Raw genomic sequence first — 23,763 nt, 5'->3', positions numbered from 1 at the left:
CTGTTTGAAAAACACAATAGTGCTTTTTGTTTTCTTAGAAACTGGTCCTCATCCAGAAGACAATTTCCTTTTAGTGAAGCTTTTAATAATTTATAATTAAATTCTTTAGTAGCAGTTCTAAAGAGCTTGAATTCAGTACTATGCAATATTTCTTTCAATCTCTAATTATATAACTTAACACAACATTCCAATAACAGAGACATCTATTTTTTCCCTTTAAGGTAAATAAGGAAAACTACACAGGAAGATATTGAGGAGCATCTCTCAGTGCACAGAGTGAGCAGGGGCCTCTGTGAGGGTGAGGCACGGCCACGGGTGGCCGCAGGACTTGGCCTCTTGTCTCGTCAGTTCAGTGGCACCCACAGAACCCCACAGTTCTCCAAGGAGCCGCTGCAGCACCAGCCCAGGATTCCCAACCTCCTGACAATTTCCAATCATCAGCCCCACATCAGGGGAGAAACTAAAGCAGCAGCCATAAGCCCAGTGGATAAAATGACATTTTTATAATCAGACTAAGTGATGTAAACATATTCATTAAAAGACAGACAAACCTTTCAGTTTTCCATCGAAGTTTGGATTGGTAGCCACTTTTAAGCCAGGATGAGGTAGCAGAAAACAGGAAATTTTGGTGAAACAGGAATGGATGTGCTTTCGAACATTCTGTAGTTCTTCATGCTGGTTCCCTGAGACCTGCAGGAAATCATTCTGAAGTTTAAACTACTTTCAACTTTAATCGAACTCCAAAAGAACTCTGCAGCATCTTATACTTGCTATCTCGGTCTGGTCCCACAATGATGAAAACGACACGACAGGGCTGACACTGAAGGAAGGATAAAGGTCTTGAGTGAAGGCGCCACCCAGCCGTATCTCAGCACCCAGCACACATGTGGCGTTGCCATTGCAATTACCAAAGGCCCACTCTCACACGAACTCACATAGGCCTTCCCATTTTGTAGTACAAACTAGTGGGGTTTTATCTAGCTAGTTCCTACAAATTCAAATTTTAATTCAAAGTACTCACAGGGACATGAGCAGGTCATAAGATATTCCTACTTTCTTTTCAGGAATGACTCAAGACAAGACTCAAGACAGCCCCTTGTCACCTGGTAGGTGTACATTTAAATTCTAGAAAGGCATCTGAACAGCCTGCTGCTTATTTATGAGCTAAACTGCCCCTTTTTTCCCACATGCATTTGACAGTTAATAGTACAGACAAACTACCCTAAAAGTGACTAGAAGCCTGAAAAGGTCCACTCAGAGATCCTGATTATCAAAGAACTTTTTTTAATCTTGATTTTTTTTCTGATTTCTCAGTAGGTATTTTTGTGATATGTGTTCACGGTAAACAATTTATTCAATATTGAACTATCATGACAAAGAAAATGGAAAGTCTCCTACTTTCGCTTTCTGTGAACTACTAGCAAATGTTCTAAGACTGACTTTGGGGATTTCAAAATTAGACATTTCTGTTAAATTGACTTTAAACTACTCTACTAAAACATGAATCCAGATATTTGCACTGTCAGTCTGGAACTGATTTAATTCTTCAAATTAAAAGTTTTATCTTTACGGATAAATCATTCTTTTATAGATATCTACAAAAGAACTCTTTATCTGTATCATAATTACTGATAATATTTAAAATTGTAACTCTGAAAGCATTTTAGTAAATATCAATCTTAGTTTGTTCATAGAGATACTGTGAGGGTCAAAAGGGATTGTGGCTACTGAGTATCTAGTTAGCAAATCATTCAACAAAAATAATTCCAGATTACTAATATTGGTGAAATTTCATGCACCTAAATATGTAACAAACCTTGAGGCGTTTTTCCAAGAATTTGGAGCCACCGTCAGATCCATATGAAAATTCGTATGGGAAACTCCAGTCTCGAACAAGAAATATCAGACTCTAAGAAATGATAAGAAGAAAGGATTGATAAGGGCACTCTAAATTGCCTCCCTCTGCTTTTTATTGAAACCAACTAAATGATGTCGTTGTCATTTGAACAGTGTTCTTTACCACATCGCGGAATTAAAAAGCAAGCATAAAGCCTCTGAACGTTTCTGAGCAGCCCCTCCAGTGTGAGGTCATCCTGCCTGTTTCCACTGAGTTTGAAACCAATTCTAGTTAGTTACATAGTGCCATTCGGTCCGTGTGAGGACATCTGTGGGTCTCATCTCTTGGTGAGGTGCAGTGTTCACATAGCTTTTTATGAAGATTCATGCTTTATTTGAGGAAAGTTTTCTTCTGTCATCTCTTCAAATATTTTTCCTCTCTTACATTTGCCCCAGTCTCTTCTCCAGGGGCTCTCATTATGCACCCAAGGGATGCAGAGCGGGGTGGGGGGGGGGGGGAAACCCAGGTTTTGTGGGGCCTAAAGCTAAGACAGTCAGTAAGGGGGAGGGCTCAATGAGAAAAAGAATACAAACTGGGCTTGAAAGTGAATACTTATTTAGAATTAGAAAAATAACAAATTACAAATTCAAAAAAGCTGACAAATATCACAAACACACACACACAAGCCCAGAAAAATAACTAACAAACTTTTGTAATACTTTTTTTCTACAGTTTTTGACTGTAAATGTTTTGATCACTTCTTCCTATGACGATTTTGAAATATTTTCTGTTAGAAAATGAATTCAGCCTTTCCTCTAACAAGGCCAAATTTTTTTATTATAAATTTTTTTATTATTACTAGTTTAGAAATGTTTCAGCTTCACCCCTTCTTATGCTTAAAGTCGTGTCCATTTGAAGTCTCGTCATCTGTCAGAAAGGGACGATAATGGAGCCGCCTCACAGGACCACTAGATGAGATGACAAACGTAACGCCTCCAGAACAGCTCCCGGCACAGTTGGTGCCACATTAGCTATCTGACGGTGACTTGATGGCCACACAACATATTAGCACCTGGACAGACTGTGCTTTATTCTGCCACTCTCCTGGATGTTTTCATGTTTTTCTACTATTCTAAGAAACACACTGATAACCGTCCGTGAAGCTGAATATTTGTTCACATCCAGGATTTTATCAGAGACTGTGTTTCCCAGGTTAGAACAATCATTAGAATCACTTGGGAGGCTTTGAAAAGTACAGAATTCTTGGAGCCCACCTCAGACCTACTGAAACCAAAGTAACGGTAGCTTTCATTCATTTATTAAGTGCTTATTGTAAGCCAACCACAATACCAGGAATTGTACACAGGATATTCCATGTATTCCTGCAACAGCCCAAAGAGACAGGTTACAATTAATTGTTCTTTTCAGAAGAGATATATAAAACTCACCTCCACACCCCACCCCCCTACCTTGACACTAAGTAACCTGTCCAAAGGCACATGGCCAGAGATGGCAGAGCTAGCATGTAAAAACTTGGGTCTTACTTCAACATCCCTGCTGCACTGCCTCAAACTGAAGTATAAAACATGAAGTTTATGATCTGAGAGCTGAGTAAAGCATGTTTTTATAAGTTAGAGATACTTCAAATTTTAGTTTCTGAAAAAACGTAAGAAATTGAGAAAAAATCAGAATGATTTTTACGAAATTAGCTATCTTTAAATGATCTTTCTAACAATTTATATCTTCTGAGTTTCTAAATGAATCTTTTAGTCCTGGCCCATTAAAATCTGTTGCTATGTCTCTTCATTCTCTTTTAATCGACAGTTTGCTTTTCCATCCTTTTTAGCTGATCTGTTGAAGAACCTAGGAATCTGATCTGGTTTCCCCTGGCCTGGACCCTGTTGACTCATGGGGCAGTTCACTCGTTCTTTTGTCCACTGGATTTCCTGCAGATTGGCAGCTGGATACAGAGACTTAATATGACTCAGGGTTTATTTCTCTGGCAAGACTACAGGAAGCAGAGTCTTCTTTCATCCGGAGGCACACAGGATATGATTCTCCCTCCTTCGGTGAAGTTAGGTCCTCTTTGGTGGCCTGAAACTCATTCTTCAGTAGATTTCTCATCAATGGTGCATGGGACAATGTTCTTTGCGTTCTTACATGTCGATAACAGTTTGTGCTCTTTATTCTCAAAAGCCAATCTTGTTGGATTTAAATCCTGGGCTCACATCCTCCTTCCTTAAACAGGGACACATCTTAGTCTGCATTATGGATATTTCTTGTTTCACTAAGGTGAAGCCTCTCCTCTTTTCTTTGGTTTTTTGGATTCTTGTGGGGAGAGGAGAGAGTCTTGTGAAAATGACAATTTAAAAATACCCATATCCACTATCTTTAAATAGTTCACTATCTTTAAACAGATGCTCATTTTTGTCAAAATAAATACAATTTGTATTCAGAACATTTCTACCTAAAACACGTCTTTTGAAAACAGAGGTTAGCTAGGATGCAACTTTTGCAAAACAGAGGTTCATGAACCAGGATAAATGAAACCAAGTATGTGGATTTGGCTATCTTTGGCATTTTTCTTGGGAGGTTTTAGTCTCATTTCTTGGTCTTTTTCACTGGGCATCTTCCCAAGTCGACATAATGAGAACCATGTGTAGAACAGGATCAAATACAAAGTCTTATTTTTTCAAATTAGCAATCTACACTCTATCTCTCTATAGTGTCAAGTTCCCAGCTTCTCTGCCTAATGCTTCTCTCCCATCCAGCGATGTGCTGTTAAACTGGCTCTCCCACAACAACAAAGTGCCTTGATTTGTAGTATTTGACCATTTCTGTTGTGTAAATATGCCCACCATGGCCGATTTCAAGCTAATATAATTCCTGAATATTTACTAATTAGCTCTCAGGAGCTGGCATGAGCCAGCCACAGCACACCCGCTGGCCCCAGCCCCTCCCAAGATAATTGGCATGCTTTCCATTTATCATGCATGGAATTCTATGAATCTCAGTCCTTATTTCAAAAGCCTTAAGTTTTTCCACCCTGCTGAATGATCTGTTCACACATACAGGTAGAGACAGAAATCAAGAATATAAACTATCCTAATTTGTTCAGATAAAAATATTTGAAGTCATAAATACCTTTTTTAATGAATTAAATCCAGTCAAGCACTGGGGCAAATGATGGACTATGCTGTGCATATCCTACAACTGATCATAAAATTTTTTAATCATGAAAAACATTATAACCTTTGTGAACTTCCCTTTGGAGACTAGATCCTTTAGGAAATTATTCAAAAGGAGTGTTATAGCATTACTACGAGCAATAATGAAAAATCGAAAAAAAAAAATCCAAATGCTCAACAATTGGAAACGGCAATACAAATTATGGCATATTCATATGGTAAAATATTACATAGTTATTAATATTACAAATATGTGGAATGCATCAATACATGCCAGCATAAAAAGCTTGTACGAAATAATGTTAGCTGAAATATAATGCTAAATTTATGTGCACATCCATCATGAATATGTAAAAATACTCCTAAGCTCCCAGGAAAAGACTAACTGTTCTAGAGCCATGGAGTCAGTAAATACCCAAACTCGTTCTTAATCTGTTTAATCAGTCAATTTCCATTCTAATTTCAGTTGCAGGTAGCAAGTAAACCCTAGAACTTGTTTTAAACCCAGCTGATTAAGTAACAACTCACTTCAATCAACAGCCCACTGGAAGCCAACCAATCGGGGACAGCCTCAGACATTAACAGAAAATCTGCTGTATAAAAAGCAGGTGCTCTAGACTAAAAAAGGTAAATTACAGAGCTCCTGCTTTTAGGGTATTTATAATTTAGTCTGTGAGATGGGATGTGCATATTCAAATGAAAGACCAGAAGATATAGCTCAATGCGTGCCTAGGAATAGGAGGAGGAGGAGAGGCCCTATAGGATAGTAGTGAGGCACGAGGGCCTTGAGCCTGAGGCCTAGGCTGAAGGCCAGCTCTGCAACTCGCAGACATATGTGACCAGGGACAAGTTTCTTAACTACTCTATGCCTCAGTATTTCCTCATCAGTTAAAAAAGAGAAACAAAATAAAGGAGTAACAACATTACTTGTTTATATAAAGATAATGAACATTTACTTGAATAATGTAAGAAACATACTTAGCACAGCGTCTGGCACAAAACAACTGCTCAATGAATTGTTCTGGGTATGTAGGTCCTCTGGACAATTCTGTACCTCCATGAGGACGGTGGGAGAGTCCTGGTCTCCTCACTGACCTCATTCTATGCAGCCAGAGGAATACTCATTCTAATTCAGGCAGCTCTCAGACCACACTGCTCTCTGGACAGAACACGGGGTAAGGGGGCTTTCCCAGACAGCTGTCCTTTTCCTTTGATTTACAGACCAAGCAGACAAACAATAGCTTCCCATTCTCTCAGTGAAGTCATGGATTTCTCTGCTATGACTTGGCAGTTACAGTCGTCACAGATATTTGACGAAGGATGTTGTGTTTCAAAGTAGCTGAAATCACTATCAAAGAATGTATTCTGTAGATGAACATTCGTAAATCATGGAAATAAAAGGTCCTTAAACATAATTAAGAAACTAGAGTAAAATAATTCCTAGTTTTTCATATGTAGGCCCAATTTGAACGAGAAATTGTGAAGAAACAGAAGGTTTATAATATTACATTATTATACGCTTCCTCTACTGTTATTTTCCAGCAATCTTCAGATTAACCTCAAAACTGGTATGGATTGATCTGCTTACTGATAATTACATCTCTACCAAAAGGAACATGAAGAATTGAGTTTCACCTTTATCTCACAAAGAGGATTCAAATCTTTTTTCCCCAGCTTTACTGAGATACAATTGACATATAACATTGGGTAAGTTTAAGGTCTACAATGTGATGATGTAATACATACACAGATTGTGATACATACACAGAAGTAACACATCCATTACCTCACACAGTTACTGCGTGTTTGTGTGTTTGCTTGAGCGCACGTATGTGTGTGTTGAGTCAAAACTATTTCTTTTATTTATTTATTTTTTTGAGGAAGATTAGCCCTGAGCTAACATCTGCTGCCAATCCTCCTCTTTTTGCTGAGGAAGACTGGCCCTGAGCTAATGTTAGTGCCCATCTTCCTCTACTTTATATATGGGACGCCTACCACAGCACGATTTGCCAAGCAGTGCCATGTCCGCACCCAGGATCCAAACTGGTGAACCCTAGGCCGCCGAAGCAGAATGCGTGCACTTAACTGCTGCGCCACCAGGCAGGCCCTGACTCAAATGTATTTCTAAGGCCTAGGGTGTTAGTGGGCCTTTCAGTGTATGAAAATGGTTAGTGAAAATGCTATGGGAGAAAACTGGGATGAATTCACTAATCCAGAAGGCAGAGTACTTAATACTGAGGAGATGAAAGAGAAGAGAATAGAAGTGAACAGTCCTAAAACACACACTCAAGAATGAAATACGGCTTCTGAGAGAAGAGGTTCAAGCTTGTGTGCAGGAAAGTGTTTTAGGGTTTATCCTTCTTATTTTGCTATTACAGGCAGACCTTAGTCTACTAACCACCTGTTTACAGAAATGGCACCCCATCTCTCTGTTACCAGAGCCTCCTGTACCATACAAGCCCTCTGCCAGGGTGTGCTCAGTTGCTAATTCAGTCCTCAAATGCTGAGTGCTTAAGAATGACCTGGAGAGTGCCAATTCCCTGGTCCCAACACAGAGTTGATTCAATAAAACTGGGGTATAGCTCAGAAATTTAAACTAATAGGCTCCCAAGGTAATTTTAATTCAGGTGCTTAAAAAACCTTGCTCTGTGTCTATCACCAAGGCTGCAGATCTCATGAAAATCCATCTCTTCTCTGCTAGCCACACAACCTAAATACTGCCAGCACACCCATCTATCTGTCTCAGGGCTCCACGCCTCAGAGAGGTCCAGGAATAATTGGATAAAACAGAGCTTTGGCTTAAAGGAACCAGGGTTCACGAATATCATGGCTAGTATTTAAGCTTGCTATAGATTAAATAGGCTTTTGCAGACTGGCCTATAAACACACCTGCCATGTAGAAATGCAACTTGGAAATGTTTGACATCTAAGAAGTTGGCTTGAGTGAATGATGAGACCATACTTTAGTAGTCCATATAATTAGAGGACATGAAATGGTTAAACACTAAACTCCTGGGCTGCCACAGCCAAAGGGCACACTTAATGGCATAATACACAGGCATCTTAGAGCCCAATTTCCAGCAAACTGAGGAATTCATTTTCAGCTCAGACCCAAAGTAAATTCACTGTTATCACAACCTCGCAGAACAAGTAAAACCCTCTCCACCACCACAGCCCAGCAGAACTGAGAGGACAGGAGTGACAAGCACACACAGAAAAAGCTGCAGAGCCACACAAATGGGAACTAAGCCTTTCTTGGGGGAGCAGGTAGCTAGTGGCCAATCGTCCAGCAGAGAGAATTGGAGGAAGACAGCCTCTCTTGGTGTTGAAAAACAGTCTGTAAATTAAACTCCATTTAAAATGAACTTCAGATAATATTTAACAATCCAAAAAATTCCCATAATTAGTACTAAGGATCCTGACCCAAGGATGTAATCATCTCAGTGCAGAGCAATGTGGGGCCAGGTATGGCTTACCCAAGTCCAAATGACCACGGAAGAAAAATTCATAGACCCAAATAGAGAGAAGTCTCCTACCACACCTGACAAGATATTTTCATGAATTTCTTAAAGCAAATTGGAAATTATTATCCAAAGTCCTCGTAAAATCTGCATTGGTATTACATACAATCACATTTAAATTAATGCAAATGTACTGAGTCATTCTCAACCAAATCTGTTGAAGTCCTAAGGTAGAGAACCCAAGGAACTTAGTTGTTTTTATAGAAAATTACATGGATGATTGTAGCTACTGCTGGATTATTATAGTTAAGATTCAGGAGCTCATAGTGAGCAAAACAAGTAATGTCACATAGAGAACGGCATACTATGTCTTAATATGGATTAAACTTCCTCAGTGTGCTAAGTAGTTCAGAACTAGCTCTTATAAGCTTGCAAAGAACAGTGGTTAAAATTTGAGGAATCTTACAAGTCAGCTGACATCATGTTAGTAGCTTGAAATTGGCCGTGGTAAAAGTATTTACACCACAGAAACCAGCAAACGCTCCAGACCAGACCCTCCTCCTCCCTCCCCCGCAGCCTGCGGTAAATATTTACCAACACACCGTTAGCTAAACTTTGCTTTTGCTTTTAAACTGAATTCACTTAGCTTTTAGTTCTCTTTTTAAAAATAGTTATTAAATACAATGACAGATATTTTGTTTGCTTGATATAAATTGACTTGATTTAAGAATCAAATTAATCTGTTAATTCAGCTATTCATTCCATTGGCTAAATGCCCTCACTTTTACTGCCTCAGATACACCTCGCTTATTATTTATAATTTCACTCTGTTTCAGAGTTAAGAATTCTTCTATTTTAAATTTGTGAAATTATTAGTTTAGAACAAATTATTTTATTTTTTCTTTGATCTTGTGTTTTTAAAATTTTAAATATTTTTTTATTGCAGTAACATTGGATTATAACATTATATAACTTTCAGGTGTATATCGTAATATATTTCAATTTCTGTGTAGATTACATCATGTTCACCACCCAAAGACTAATTACGATCCATCACCACACATGTGCCTAACCACCCCTTTCACTCTCCTCGCTCCCCCTTCCCCTCCGGTAACCACCAATCCAATCTCTGTTGCTATGTGTTTGTCTGTCATTGTTTTTATCTTCTACTTATGAGTGACATCATATGGTATTTGACTTTCTCCCTCTGACTTATTTCACTCAGCATAATACCCTCAAGGGGCATCCGTGTTGTCACAAAAGGCTGGATTTCATCTTGTCTTACAGTTGAGTAGTAGTCCATTGTGTATATATACTACATCTTCTTTATCCATTCGTCCCTTGATGGGCACCTACGTTGCTCCCAAGTCTTGGGTATTGTGAATAAGGCTGCAATGAACACAGGAGTGCATGTTATCTTTATGCATTTGTGTTTTCAAGTTCTTTGGATAAATACCCAGCAGTGGAATAGCTGGATCATATGGTAGATCTATTCTTAATTTTCTGAGGAAACTCCATACTGCTTTCCATAGTGGGTGCACCAGTTTGCACTCCCACCAGCAGTGAACAAGGGTTCCCTTCTCTCCACATCCTCTCCAACACTTGCTGTTTCCTGTCTTGTTAATTATAGCCATTCTGATGGGAGTGAGGTGATCTTTCATTGTAGTTTTGATTTGCATTTCCCTGATAGCTAATGACGTTGAACATCTTTTCATGTGCCTGTTGGCCATCCATTTACATTCTTTGGGGAAATCTCTGTTCAGATCTTTTGCTCATTTTTTAATTGGGTTGTTGGTTTTTTTGTTGTTGACATGTATGAGTTCTTTGTATATTTTGGATATTAACCCCTTATCTGATATATGGTTTGCAAATATCTTCTCCCAATTGTTAGGTTGTCTTTTCATTTTGTTGATGGTTTCCTTTGCTGTGCAGAAGCTTTTTAGTTTGATGTAGTCCCATTCGTTTATTTTTTCTTTTGTTTCCCATGCCCGGTCAGACATGGCTCTTGAAAATATGCTAAGACCAATGTCAAAGAGCATACTGCCTATGTTTTCTTCTAGAAGTTTCATGGTTTCAGGTCTTACATTCAAGTCTTTAATCCATTTTGAGTTGATTTTTGTGCTTGGGGTACGATAATGGTATACTTTCATTCTTTTGCATGTGGCTGTCCAGTTTTCCCAACACCGTTTATTGAAGAGACTCTCCTTTCTCCATTGTATGCTCTTGGCTCCCTTGTCAAAAATTAGCTATCCATATATGTGTGGGTTTCTTTCCGGGCTCTCAATTCTGTTCCATTGATCTGTGTGTCTGTTTTTATGCTAGTACCATGCTGTTTTGGTTACTATAGCTTCGTAGTATATTTTGAAATCAGGGAGTGTGATAACTCCAGCTTTGTTCTTTTTCCTCAGGATTCCTTTAGCTATTGAGGGTCTTTTGATGTTCCATATAAATTTTAGGATTCTTTGTAGAAAAAATTATTTTCTATATTTCATTCTCCCTCACCTTACTTTCTCAGGCAATGTTTAAAATTTTGCCACAATTTTATCTGAATAAATAAAGCTGCTATCTTCTCAGACGGAGGATGAGGATAAAAGTGGTGACCTGCTAAAAAAAACCTTGCTGAATTAATTGAACTTTTATGTAAGTTATTTTATTCTGGAATTTTTTCTCTCTATGCTTTTTCTAATTTAAATGTGAATTATTTTGCTAATATTTTAAATGTTCTGAGATTTGAAATATATATTTGCATTTTATCTTTTAATTTCATGATGTGTAGTATGTTTTGTTTTGAATTTGGTAGCTTTAATTTTAAACACTATTAAATAGCTTTGGAAGCCACTTTTGCTACTTACTAAGTTTCTTATTTCAATTTCAGATACTTAGATTTATAAGTCCAAATCTGTTTAGGAGTCATTGTTGACTCATTCAGGCAAAGCTTTGTCCTTTCTCTAACATTTCATGCCAACAAATGATGATCTCAAAGTTTTTTCTATCACTCTATCTACCTACCTATCTACTATTATCAGAGCATTCGTTGACCTCTTTTGGTTTTAGTAGATCTGGCAAAGTGTAAGAAGCAGTGACACCTGCTGGTAAGACAAAATTCCTCTCTAAAATTTATAGTGGAGTTCCCCCGTCTATGCCAACGGGTCCTGAGTAACAAGTTCAGAGAAGAGAAAAATCAAAGCAAATAGCCTAATTACCATACAACACTTCAACTATCAACCTGACAAATGATTAAATAACTTAAAAAAAAGACAAAGCCTAGTAAGTATTATAAGCCATACAGAAGATTGCAAACAGGATCTGGTTATTCCACTTCGACTCCTCTCCCACCACCTTCCCCAGACCTCAGGGAGAGATTCATACTCCTGCACTTACAGCATACCATCAATTTCTCCACCCAAAGGCCTCTTTCTTGCTTCATCATATTTTTCCCAGATCCTCACTCCCATTCCTCAACTGTCTGCCTTCAACCAGACCCATTCTAATGTACATTATCTTGTGTACATAAAGTGTTTTAAATAATCATAAATAGTATTGTGTTATAGATAAACTTTTTTCCTACTTAATTCAGTATGAATTTTAACAGTCTATTCATGCCCCCATACACTTCAGGTTCATTGCCTTTGGATGTTGCAAAACTCCCCACAGTATGCTTTTTACCTTACTTTCTGTACCCATCTTCCAGTGATGGGCACCTAAGTAGCCTCCAACTTCCTGCCACTACCACTCCATAATGCTATAGTGAAGATCCTGGAATGTTTCCCCTGTTCCACAGAATGGCTGCTCCAATCTGCACTTTTACCAGCAGGGCCTGAGAGCTCCCATCTACCAAATCCTAGCTCTCACTTGGTATTATCCTTGTGTTGTACTTTTTGCCTGTCTAATGAGTGTAAAGTGATATGTCATTGTTTTAATTTTTATCTGATTATCAATTAGAGTTGACATCCCTTCAAAAATATGTTAGTCATTCAGGTTTCCTTTCTGTGAACTGTCTATACAGTCAGGCACTGCATAATGACTGCATAATGTCGTTTTGGTCAACGACAGACGGCATAATCCAATGGTGTGGAGCTTAGGTGTGTGGTAGGCTATACCGTCTGGGTTTGTCTAAGTACAGTCTATGATGTTTGCATAATGAGGAAATCGCCTAATGACACATTTCCCAGAATGTATCCTCGTCATTAAGTGACATGTGACTGTATATCCTTTGCCTATTTTTTAAATTAAGTTCTGTTTATCATTTTTGAATGTGTTTTTTGAGACTATTTTTGTAGAGCAATTTTAGGTTTACAATAAAATTGAGAGAAAAGTACAGAGGTACAGAGATTTGCCATATACCACCTGCTCCTCCACACAGACTCCCCTATTATCAACATCACTCACCAGAATGGTACATTTTTTACCAAGAATGAATCTACAATGACTCATCATAATCACTCACAGTCCACAGTTTGCCTTAGGGTTCACTCTTAGTGTTGTACATTCTATGGGTTTGGACCAATATATAACGACATATATGACATACATCCATCATTATGGTATCATACAGAGTATTTTTACTGCTCAAAAAATCCTCTGTGCTCTGCTTATGCATTTCTCTGCCCCTTGCTCCCCCTATACCCACCAACCACTGATCTTTAACTGTCCCATAGTTTTGCCTTTTCCAGAATGTCATATAGTTGGAATCATACAGAATGTAGGCTTTTCAGATTGGCTCCCTTTGCATTTAAGTTTCCTTCCATGTCTTTTTATGGCTTGACTGCTCATTTCTTTTTAGCACTGAATAATATTCCATCATCTGGATGTATCAGATATGGATGTATCACATAGTTACCCATTCATCTACTGAAGGACATCTTGGTTGCTTGCAAGTCTTGGCAATTATGAATAAAGCTGCTAAAAACATCCGTGAGCAGGTTTTTGTGTGGATCTAAGTTTTCAACTCCTTTGAGTAAGTACCAAGGAGCATGACTGCTGGATCATATGGTAAGAGTATGTTTAGTTTTGTAAGAAACCACCAAAGTGTCTTCCAAAGTGGCTGTACTATTTGCATCCCCACCAGCAGTTACTGAGAACTCCTGCTGCTCCACATCCTCATTTGTGGAGCCTGTGGTGTTGTCAGTGCCCTGGAATCTGTCCATTCTAATAGCTGTGCAGTGGTTCCTTTGCTGATTGTTGACTGGTGTCCAAGTCTCACTTATTTGCAAAACTTCCTTATATATTCTATATATTAATCCCTTGTTGACTTTTGACATTGTCCCTATCTACTACCACCCCCTCACTTTGCTTGTAGAGTCATCTGATAAACAGAAATATGCTATTTTGATGTAGTAATATCCACCAATTTTTCACACCATGGTTTATTTTGGGGAGTCTTAGTAAATAAATGTTTCTTCACCCCAGTTCAGAAGGAAATTCTCCAGTATTGTCTTCTATTAGCTTTATAGTTTTAACTTTCATACTTGATTCTTTAATCCAATTGGAGCTCACTTCTAGATGTGGTGTTTAGTAAAAATCCAACTTTTTCTTCAAACAGTGACAGTTTTTCCAAACCCCAGCTATTAATCCATCCATTTCTCACTGGTTTATGACACCACCTTTATTGAATACCCGGTTTCCAGGTATACAGGGACATATTTGAACTGTTTCGTTCCATTGGGCTTTTTTCTTGTATCTGTAGAACCATGCCACTTTCATTCTTATGGTTTTCTAGTTTGTGTTTAGTCCTCCAGTTTGGATTTCCTTTTTAAAAACTGACAAGTCAAAACAGAACTTAATTCTTCCATGTAAGTCACAGAAAAATGTGTCAGATTTCTCAAAAAAAAGTCCTGCTGTAATTTTAATCAAAACTGCACTGAGTTTATTGATTAACTTGGGGAGAATTAAATTCTCTACGACATTAAATCATCCCATCTGGAGTCACATTTTATCTGTGTTATATAAATTTTCCTTTATGATCTTTAATAGAGCTTTGAATCCTTCTCCATAAAGGTCTTATATTTTGGTAGCTAATTGCCAAAGCTTTTTTTTACTTGCTATTGTGAATGTTATCCTTTTTAAAAAACTTACATTTGCTAGTTGGTAATTGCTGGTTTTGAGACATACCATTGATTTTTTTAAAGATTAAACATTTTATGACAACTGCAAAATAACATATGTGACATACATGTTAACCACTGTCCTAAATTTTGCCTTCAATATAGTTTTATGACATATATATATGTATTCTTAAACAATATGCCATTTAGTTTAGTTCAGCTCATTTCTGAACTATATTAAAAATGCCATCATACTATACATAGTCTTTCAGAGATAACTAGCTTTCACTTCATGTTATGTTCCTAAGATTGATCCATCTTGAAGCATGTAGCTCTTATCTAACTTTTTTCTTTTATTTTCTTTAGGGTTCTTCTGTTGTTTTTTTCTCTTAATTTGTGCTTACATCGCTAATTTTCTGCCTTGTTTCCTAATATAAACATTTAGGGCTATATTTTTTTCCTCCAAGCACTATTTTCATTATAACATTTAATTTTCAACATGCATGATTTTTTAAAGCATTCAGTTCTCAGTATTTTCAATTTTTTATTATGATTTTGATTGACTCATAAATTATTTTTTAAATGTGTGCTTAAATTTCCAAAACATGCGTTTTTTTTTTTTCTTAAAGATTGGCACCTTAGCTAACAACTGTTGCCAATCTTCTTTTTTTTTTTCCTGCTTTTTTCCTACCCAAATCCCCCCAGCACACAGTTGTATATTTTTAGTTGTCAGTCCTTCAAGTTGTGGCATGTGGGACACCATCTCAACATGGCCTGATGAGCGGTGCCATGTCTGTGCCCAGGATCCGAACCGGCGAAACCCTGGGCCGCCAAAGCAGAGCACGCAAACATAACCACTCGGCCATGGGGCCGGCCCCCAAAATATGCATTTTTTAATGAGCACTTTCTTATTAACTTTTAACTAGATTATCCAATTTAATCTTTTGAAATTTGTGGAGCCCTGCTTTGTAGCTTAGTATGTGGTAAATTTTTGTAAATGCACCTGACGGTGAAGAGCAATGTGTACTGTTTGTTAGGTATACACGTCCAAAAAAGCAAGTGCGTCAGCCCTGTGTTTCACATCTTCTCCATCTTTACTAATTTAATATTTGTCTGACCTACGAACAGTTAGGAAAGCTATGTTAGTATAAATTTCCTCATATGGTTCTAGCAATTTTCTTCTAATTTTTGAGGAAGATTAGCCCTTGAGCTAACATCTGCTACCAAGCCTCCTCTTTTTGCTGAGGAAGACTGGCCCTGAGCTAACATCCATGCCCATCTTCCTCCACTTTATATGTGGGACACCCACCACAGCATGGCTTGCCAAGTGGTGCCATGTCCGCACCCGGGATCCAAACTGGCGAAACCAGGCAGCCGAAGCAGAACATGTACACTTAACTGCTGCACCACTGGGCCGGCCCCTCTAGCAATGTTTACTTTATATATTTTGGGGCTATTTGACATAAAAATTTAGAATTCTTTTATCTTCCTAGTGAACTTTTTATGATTATGAACTTCTTTATTCTCACTAATGTTTATTGACCTGAAGTCTCACATTATATAGATACCCACGCTTTCTTTCACTATGTGCCTGCTGCATCTTTTTCCACACCTTTGTTTTCAAATGAGCACGTTCTGGTGTTTTCATATGTTTCTTATGGATAACATACAGTTGGGTTTTTCATGTTTGTAAACACTGATGGTCTCTCTGGTGACGTCAATCTGCACTTACTGAAGTCGTGCCACACTTGCACAAGGCCTTCTCTGTACCTCTTGGCTTTGTGCTTTCTTTCTGTCCCTCTTCTCCTCGCTTCCCTTTTCTTTTCTCTTGTTCTCTTTGAGTGATCGCAGTATTTACGTGTTTTATTTGTTTGTTCTTTTCTGATACCATTTTCACCTCTACTGCCCTGGATACAATATACTCGAGCTCTATTACTCTTGTGGCAACCCTTGAACTTTTAACTATCACACAAATGCTTTTAAACTCTAGGTAATTTTAATGCTCCTCCTGCTTAATATAAGGATCAAAATGTACATACTATTTTGTCCAGTATTTTGGTTCTTTCTTATCTACCATAAACTAGAAATTTTTATTTCATATATAGACAATGTTTGTTTACATTTGCTTACATATTTACTAATTTGTTTACTTACAACTCATGTATTATTAAGAACTACCATTTTTATCTTTAGTAATGCTTTTTTCTTAAAGTTTACTTCACTTGAAGTAAACGAAGTAGCCACATTAGCTTTCTTCCGATTGGTGTTTACATAATACCTATCCCCTCATCGGCCCCCATCTTCCCTTGGGGCTCAACAATTTTTTACTATCTTGTTAATACTCATTCATTCAGACAAATTTTTAATTTTCTGTCAAGTTTTTGTGATTATTGGCAGGAAGAAGCTTAATCCAAATTACCTAATCTTCTATTACTGGAAGCATGAGCTATTCATCCCTTATTTAAGAATACTTGATATGCCTTATGGTCGTCTGCCTCTGAGAAGGCCCCCAGGTCCCTGCTTCCTGGAATCTCCATCCTCTGTGTAGTTCCCTCCCACATCACACCAGGGTTGGTGAATGACCAACAGAATTTAGCAGCACTGATGGTGTCTTCTCCTCCAAGATTAGGTTATAAAGGTTGCAGGTTCTCTGGTCACTCTCCTGCAATGAGAGCATTTGCTTTGGGAGAGCCTGCTGCAGGCAGCCCCATGGGAGGGTCACGTGGGGAGGAACTGAAGCCTCCGGCCAGCAGGCAACTAAGTGAGCCTGGAAGTGGACCCTCTGGTCAAGTCTTAGAGAACGTCTCCATGGCAACATCTTGAGCACAACTATGAGAAACCCAGGCTCAGCCCCTCCAGATCCTGGCCCTCCAGAGCTGTGTGAGAGAATACATTCTTACAGTTCTGGGATGACAGGTTGTACAGCAATAGATCACTAATACAGTGCATTTTAAACTCCTTGCCACCTGAGCCGTTAATTCTCTTTGCCCTTTTTCAGTTGGTCAGTTTCCTTGTGTGCTCACATTCCTCTCAGGCAGAATTCACCTTGGCTGGTGATGTGTGTCTGCAGGGAGGGGCTAAATTCTGGGGCAGCTTGAGGGTCCCCTGAAAGCCTAGGCTGAAGCTGGCATGTTTCAGGCGGACAGTCTTCAGTGTTTAATCTGTACCTCCTCCAAGGACTGTTTTCAAGGGCTGTTTGACTTGGTTACAGTCTCCTGGTTCTTGGTCTATTAAAGGGGGGGTGCGGGGCGGAGGGAGCACTGAAGGGCCAATAGTCTGCTTATTCTACCCAACCCGAGCTCAGCTACTGCGCTGATGTTACCCCGGCACCCCTAGCAGAGGCTGAGGTGGTTGCTATTCTTCTGATACCTACCTCAGTGCAATGGAGCAGGTAATGGTTTATGCAGGTCAGGGTGTAAAAAAGAAAAAGGCATCTCTAAAAACCTTGCCTTGCTAACAGCCTGTCTCTGGTGCTTAGCCAGCTTTTGCTGTGGCTTGCAACCACCTTCTCTTGTCCCAGGAGTCTTGCTTGTTTTTAGCTTTTATATGTGACAAATTCATCAATTTTCTTCCGGTTTCTGTGACACCTCTAGGGTTGGGTTCAGGGGAGAAAAGCTGATATTCCTGTAGGGACCAAAATACCTAATTCATCTTTTTATTTTCCCATTTCTTTTTTTAAATAATTTGTTAAATTTTTATTTCTCCATTTCTATCTCCTCCTTGCATCAAATAGCATTAAATAGGTATTCAAAAGCACTTCTTGAATGAAATAAAGAAAAAGAGAAAGAAATATGACCCTCTCAATTAAAATACCTGGTTATGGTCTTAGGAAAATCTAATAAGAATTTATTAGCCTTTTACCCTCACTCACCTGAAATGGTTTCAGGAAGGTTTCCTCCATTGCCAGTCTGCCGTACTCAGTGAAAAGCTGGAAGGAAAATCACACACACACGCGTGCGCGCGCACACACACACAGAGAAAACTTCAGTATCTGCAAAGTTTTACTTTTTGACTTTCTTCCATTCATTTTTTGTCCTAGCTGCAAGATAATACTATGTTATTAACATTGTAATAATCATTTTAAGGAACTAAGTATTAGACAAAGCAGAGCTACAGTAATTGGATATTTAAAAATTAAAGACACAAAGTACATTTTAAAAGTAAAGTTTCCACTTTAAAGCTAACATCTTTTATATCTAGAATGTAGGACAATTTTGTCTAGGGAAGATGGAGGAGAAAGAAACATGTTCAATGACTTTTCAAAGCAGAACTTGCAGAGAGCCATAAACTACATAGGATATATTTACAAAAGTTGTTGCCTGAGGAAATTTAACGGCACAGTGGCCTGGATTATTACAAAACCATGTAGGCACTTGGCTTAAAAAGTGGAGAGAAAGATACACTGCCTTCTCTTATTTTTCACTGCTCCCAACTAAGAGGCACCATATCAGTTTTTGTGTTGACAGAAATGTAAGCTTTTGGGAACACAGACGTGAGGGGGTGGCTGTGATTGGGCCCCTGCTGAGAGGGTTCCCTCTGTGCACACAGGAAATGCCACTTCATCCACAGGAGCAACAAGCCGCAGTGGCTTCTCAGAGCTGGGGAAGAGTGCTGACACAGAGAATTCCCCCTGCCCCTTTAGGGTAGCTCCACAGCACTGCACTGCCTCTCTCGTGGGAGCCATGGGAATCTAGGAAGCAAAGGGGAATTACTAGGCATCTGATGAGAGTGATTAAATGGAAGTGTGGGACATCACATCTAAAAGGCAGCTTGTCCAGGGATTAGACACTCTCATTAGAATCATCTACTAACATAATTTGAATTCACAATCTTTTTTTTTGTTTTGAGGAAGATCAGCCCTGAGCTAACATCTGCTGCCAATCTGCCTTTTTTTTTTTTTTTTTTTGCTGAGGAAGACTGGCCCTGAGCTAACATCCATGCCCATCTTCCTTTACTTTATACGTGGGACGCCTGCCACAGTATGGCTGCCATGCAGTGCCATGTCCATACCCGGGATCCAAACTGGTGAACCCTGGGCGGCCCAAGTGGAACGTGTGAACTTAACCGCTGCATCACCAGACCAGCCCTGAATTCACAATCTTTTTTGATGAGGGTTGAGGTGTTGTCATTTAGGGAATATTTTTAAATGATCTCAAAAAAGGATTACTTACTCAATATGAAAGTCCAAAATCAGTCCTTTTTTAAAAAAGAAATCCTTAAACTAGCATTGAATGGTGCCATGTCATTAACTCAGAAAGTAATTGGCTAGGTTATGACACATGCCTGAAAAAGTAATTGTACTTATTATAAGAAACACCTGACAATTATCTGGTGTATTGCCTATTTGTCATAAATGGTCAAGTGTGATGTACTAGAAATATACTTGGGAGTAATGCTGGACGTGAACTCCAAATTATTTCCAATATCATGGATTATCCTGCTCTCTCATCCTTTGTTATCTGCTAAATTTACACATGGCTCTTATTGCCAAGATGAAATAATATATTGAAAGCAAAATTTTCTATAAAATATGCCAAGGAAAACTATCAGAGAAACAACAGGTCTTGCCATGTAACCAAGAATAACATGAATTGAAAGAAAGCAGAATGTCACAGACAAGTGAACTATCTTTAGGAAATATCTCATCTCTTACTTATTTGAGATTTAAATGCTGCCTGGACAGTGGAAGGGGCACTGAGCCCAGTGAGATGACCAGAGCTCTACTCCCACTCTACCACTAATTAGCCAATGAGTTTAGGTAAATTTTCCTCATCTATAAGACATGAAGGATAAATTAGTGTCACTGAGGTCTCTTCCAGATCTAAAACAGAATTCTACAGACTATCATAAAATAGCTGATGGACGATAGTTCTCAGGCAGAAAGTGGGCTACAGGAAAAAAGTCTGGCCTACAACTGGGCTCACACCAACAGCCATTAACCTCCTGACGTAAGACTTCTACTGCACATTTTGGGTCATTTTTAAATCAAAAACTCTTTCTCCACTCTAACTTGCCATATATTTTCACATATACAGGGCTGACAGCAAGTAGCTCTACAGAAACAAAGGAATTTGAAAACTGAATCAGAAAGCACGTAACCATACAGGATTGTAACAAGAATCCTGGAAATAGGATAACTTCCACTTGGTTAAGTTTCTAAATCTTCCTGAACTACTGAGTTTTCCAGGTAGAAGAAGGCCCAACAAAATCCTGAAATTCTTCTCTACATGCTCAAAAGATTACCAGATATTGTACATCTGGTATATACGATAAATAAATAAATAAATAAAGAGTATAAGTAAATAAAGAGTATAACATTGTTACCTGGAGGTGCTGAAGATCATCCTCCTGAACATTTTGGGATAAGTTATATACCTTGATTAAGAAACAAAGTCAAAATGAGAAAATAACTAGCATCATCTTAAGCACTTACTTTGTCATTCTCTATTTTTCTAAATCTCATTTATCACAAAATCAAACTCTCGCACATATATTCTTATATCATGATATTTATAAGACCTTGAGAGAGGAGTAAAGACAGTTTGAGAGACAATAAACAGTACAATGATCATAAAATTGTTCCAGAAATACCATAGGCACCTGCCCTGGAGACATAATATTAAAATTATTTTACAAACCTAATTTAACAACTAGTCAATAAAATAATCATTCTGGTTTGTTTGGTTTTTTTTTAAAGATTTTATTTTTTTCCTTTTTCTCCCCAAAACCCCCTGGTACATAGTTGTATATTCTTCATTGTGGGTCCTTCTAGTTGTGGCATGTGGGACGCTGCCTCAGTGTGGTTTGATGAGCAGTGCCATGTCCGCGCCCAGGAATCGAACCAACAAAACACTGAGCCGCCTGCAGCAGAGCGTATGAACTTAACCACTCGGCCATGGGGCCAGCCCCTAAAATAATCATTCTAGTGAGCACACCAAATTAATAGCAATCTAGAACTGAATAACCCATAAACAAAATTTTGTCTTGAAAAATTATGTTGACTTCTTCACAATTGATTATTTTGGTTAAATCTATCAAGAGTTCCACTCCTCTATAGGAATTTATATAAGGAAGGAAGTTAGGTTCTAAATATCACGCATTATCATACACATCCTTATATGTATGCATTACTGCTTCATTAACTTCAAAGAAAAGTTAAGGATGCTTATATGTTTATGTACTCATACAAACAGTATACTTGGTGTACGTATTTAAGAACAGATCATTTCTCAGATAATAATAAAAAATAGTCATTACTGAGGACTTAGCAGATTTTTCAGTAAAACTATTCAATGTCTTCAGGCAAAATATAAATAGTAAATAATAAATATTAAAAAGACAAAGTCAATCTTGTTTTAATTGGCTTGTGTAAATGGCTTATACTGTCGATTATGAAGAAATTAGATATTAACTCAGGATTTTAAGAGCGCATTCATTTAAGAAGTATATTTTTTAAAGCTAGTTAGTCATAGGTTATAATCATGACTTTTATTTTAAAGTCCTTTACAAAATAATCACCTGTCAGCACCCGCTCATCGTCCTAACCACACAGATGCACGGGTTCCTGGTTCACCAGCTCCATTCTCTCCACTCGCTACAACGTCAGCCTTGACCCCCTCATCCCAGCAGCTCTGACTTCCTCCCTTTCCTACTTTTCTTTAATGGTCTGCTGCTTGGCCACTATTTCTTCTTGCTCTTTCCAGTGAAGAGAAAATATCTAAAAATTGTCTTAAAATCTTTTATTCTATGTGTTCTATGGTTATGGTAAAACACTCCAAGGACTTTCAGGACAATTCACAAACCTACAATAACCTCAAAAGCCATACTTAAAAATAGACAAAGAAAGAAAAAAGGAAAGGAAGATAAAAATCTTTATAAGAAGACATTTACTTTCCTAAATGTATGAATTGTTTTAAAAAGCTATGAACACACAGAAATGTTTTTACATTTAGAAATGTTTCTACTGGCTGTGTAAAACAAAATTTTGCATTTATAAATCTTATTTCATTAAACATAACTTACAATAGGTGGTCCCAATGTATCTGCATACATTATGAGATTTAATATTGTTGAGTTTATTGTAGGCTTTAAACAGAAAAAATTATTAATAAGATAACCTTTTCTGACTAAAGCAGGCAATTGAAAACCGATCAGAAATTAGATTACAGTAACAAAAACAATTGTACTCATATAGAAACATAAGAACTAGTATGCTAATTGAGTCAAATAATATACATGATTTGCCATTTCTATTGTTTGTCTCACTGCCACACATATGTAGAAATACATATATTTATAATTTTTAGTTAAAGGAACATCCATTGAAATGGATTTATTTTATTCCATACCTGTATTGAGCTGATCATTGTGCTAAGGGCAAACACTGTGGCCGAATCTCTCAGAGTTGACTGGCTGTCAAAGGTTCCCTGAGTATCCATCAGGAGCACGGCAACCTACAGACAGGTAGAGCCCATTAGATACATGTTAGAGAATACGCAGCGGCCTGGGGTCACCACAAGGTTAACGCTATTAAGAACTAAAGCAAGCCACTACCAGGGATTCCTTAATAGGTAAGTTTTTACATGTGCCATGAATGTCATAGAAAATAAAAATATTAATCAGCTGCTGAATACTGTAATGATTAATTTTCACTGGTAATCCCACATAACAGAAACAGCACTGAAACAAACAAGTATAGAGGTTAGCTTGGTGATCTGCTGTCCCTGTGATTTCACCTCCCCTGATCTCCAGACAGAGGACCAGAGAACGCGCAATAGGATGCTACCCAGTTCCCTTTCAATCTTCACGTCAAATTAGTTTTCAAAAGAACATTTTTGAGGATCCCAAAAAGTGATAACGATTCCAAGGGAAACGCAACTTTCTTTAAGAAGTTCGCATCATACCTTTTTACCATCAGGTTTATTGATAAGGAAGACTTCACTCCATATTTGGATTCCTGTGGTTTCTCGTTCAGACCCACCTCTCCATGAAAAACCAGTCAATGGTTCATTGTAATCTCCAATCCAATCAACTGATTCCTATAAATTAAGAAAGTCTGATATGGACCTGGATATGTAGTATAGTTTTTTCCACTCATCCATTCCAATTTGTATCCCTCTCCAACTCTACTCAAAAGGAAACAACATATGCACACCTGCTGTATTGATACAATTATTTTATTCATCCAGAAAATAATTACAGAGGACCAACAATCTGCCACATTTTATGCCAGG

At 38.1% G+C, this 23,763-nt stretch overlaps 1 protein-coding gene across 13 annotated transcripts in view; it reads right to left on the bottom strand.

The window, feature by feature from the left end:
• Window positions 1-23,763, bottom strand: part of ATL1 (atlastin GTPase 1) — an 84,457-nt gene that overhangs the window by 12,145 nt on the left and 48,549 nt on the right. For all 13 annotated transcript variants that reach the window (XM_070242582.1, XM_023624919.2, XM_070242574.1 and 10 more), the window contains 6 exons: window positions 23,434-23,568; window positions 22,879-22,983; window positions 20,855-20,905; window positions 18,402-18,458; window positions 1,817-1,909; window positions 552-690 (listed from right to left, as the gene is read on the bottom strand). In XM_070242582.1, the coding sequence (XP_070098683.1) occupies window positions 552-690; window positions 1,817-1,909; window positions 18,402-18,458; window positions 20,855-20,905; window positions 22,879-22,983; window positions 23,434-23,568 (580 nt within the window). The remainder of the gene's footprint in view (window positions 1-551; window positions 691-1,816; window positions 1,910-18,401; window positions 18,459-20,854; window positions 20,906-22,878; window positions 22,984-23,433; window positions 23,569-23,763) is intronic.

Source organism: Equus caballus, chromosome 1 (assembly GCF_041296265.1).
Source record: "Equus caballus isolate H_3958 breed thoroughbred chromosome 1, TB-T2T, whole genome shotgun sequence".
In the NCBI taxonomy this organism is placed as follows: domain Eukaryota; kingdom Metazoa; phylum Chordata; class Mammalia; order Perissodactyla; family Equidae; genus Equus; species Equus caballus.
The sequence above is the reverse complement of the archived record's forward strand: the minus strand, read 5'-3'. Positions and strand labels throughout refer to the sequence as shown.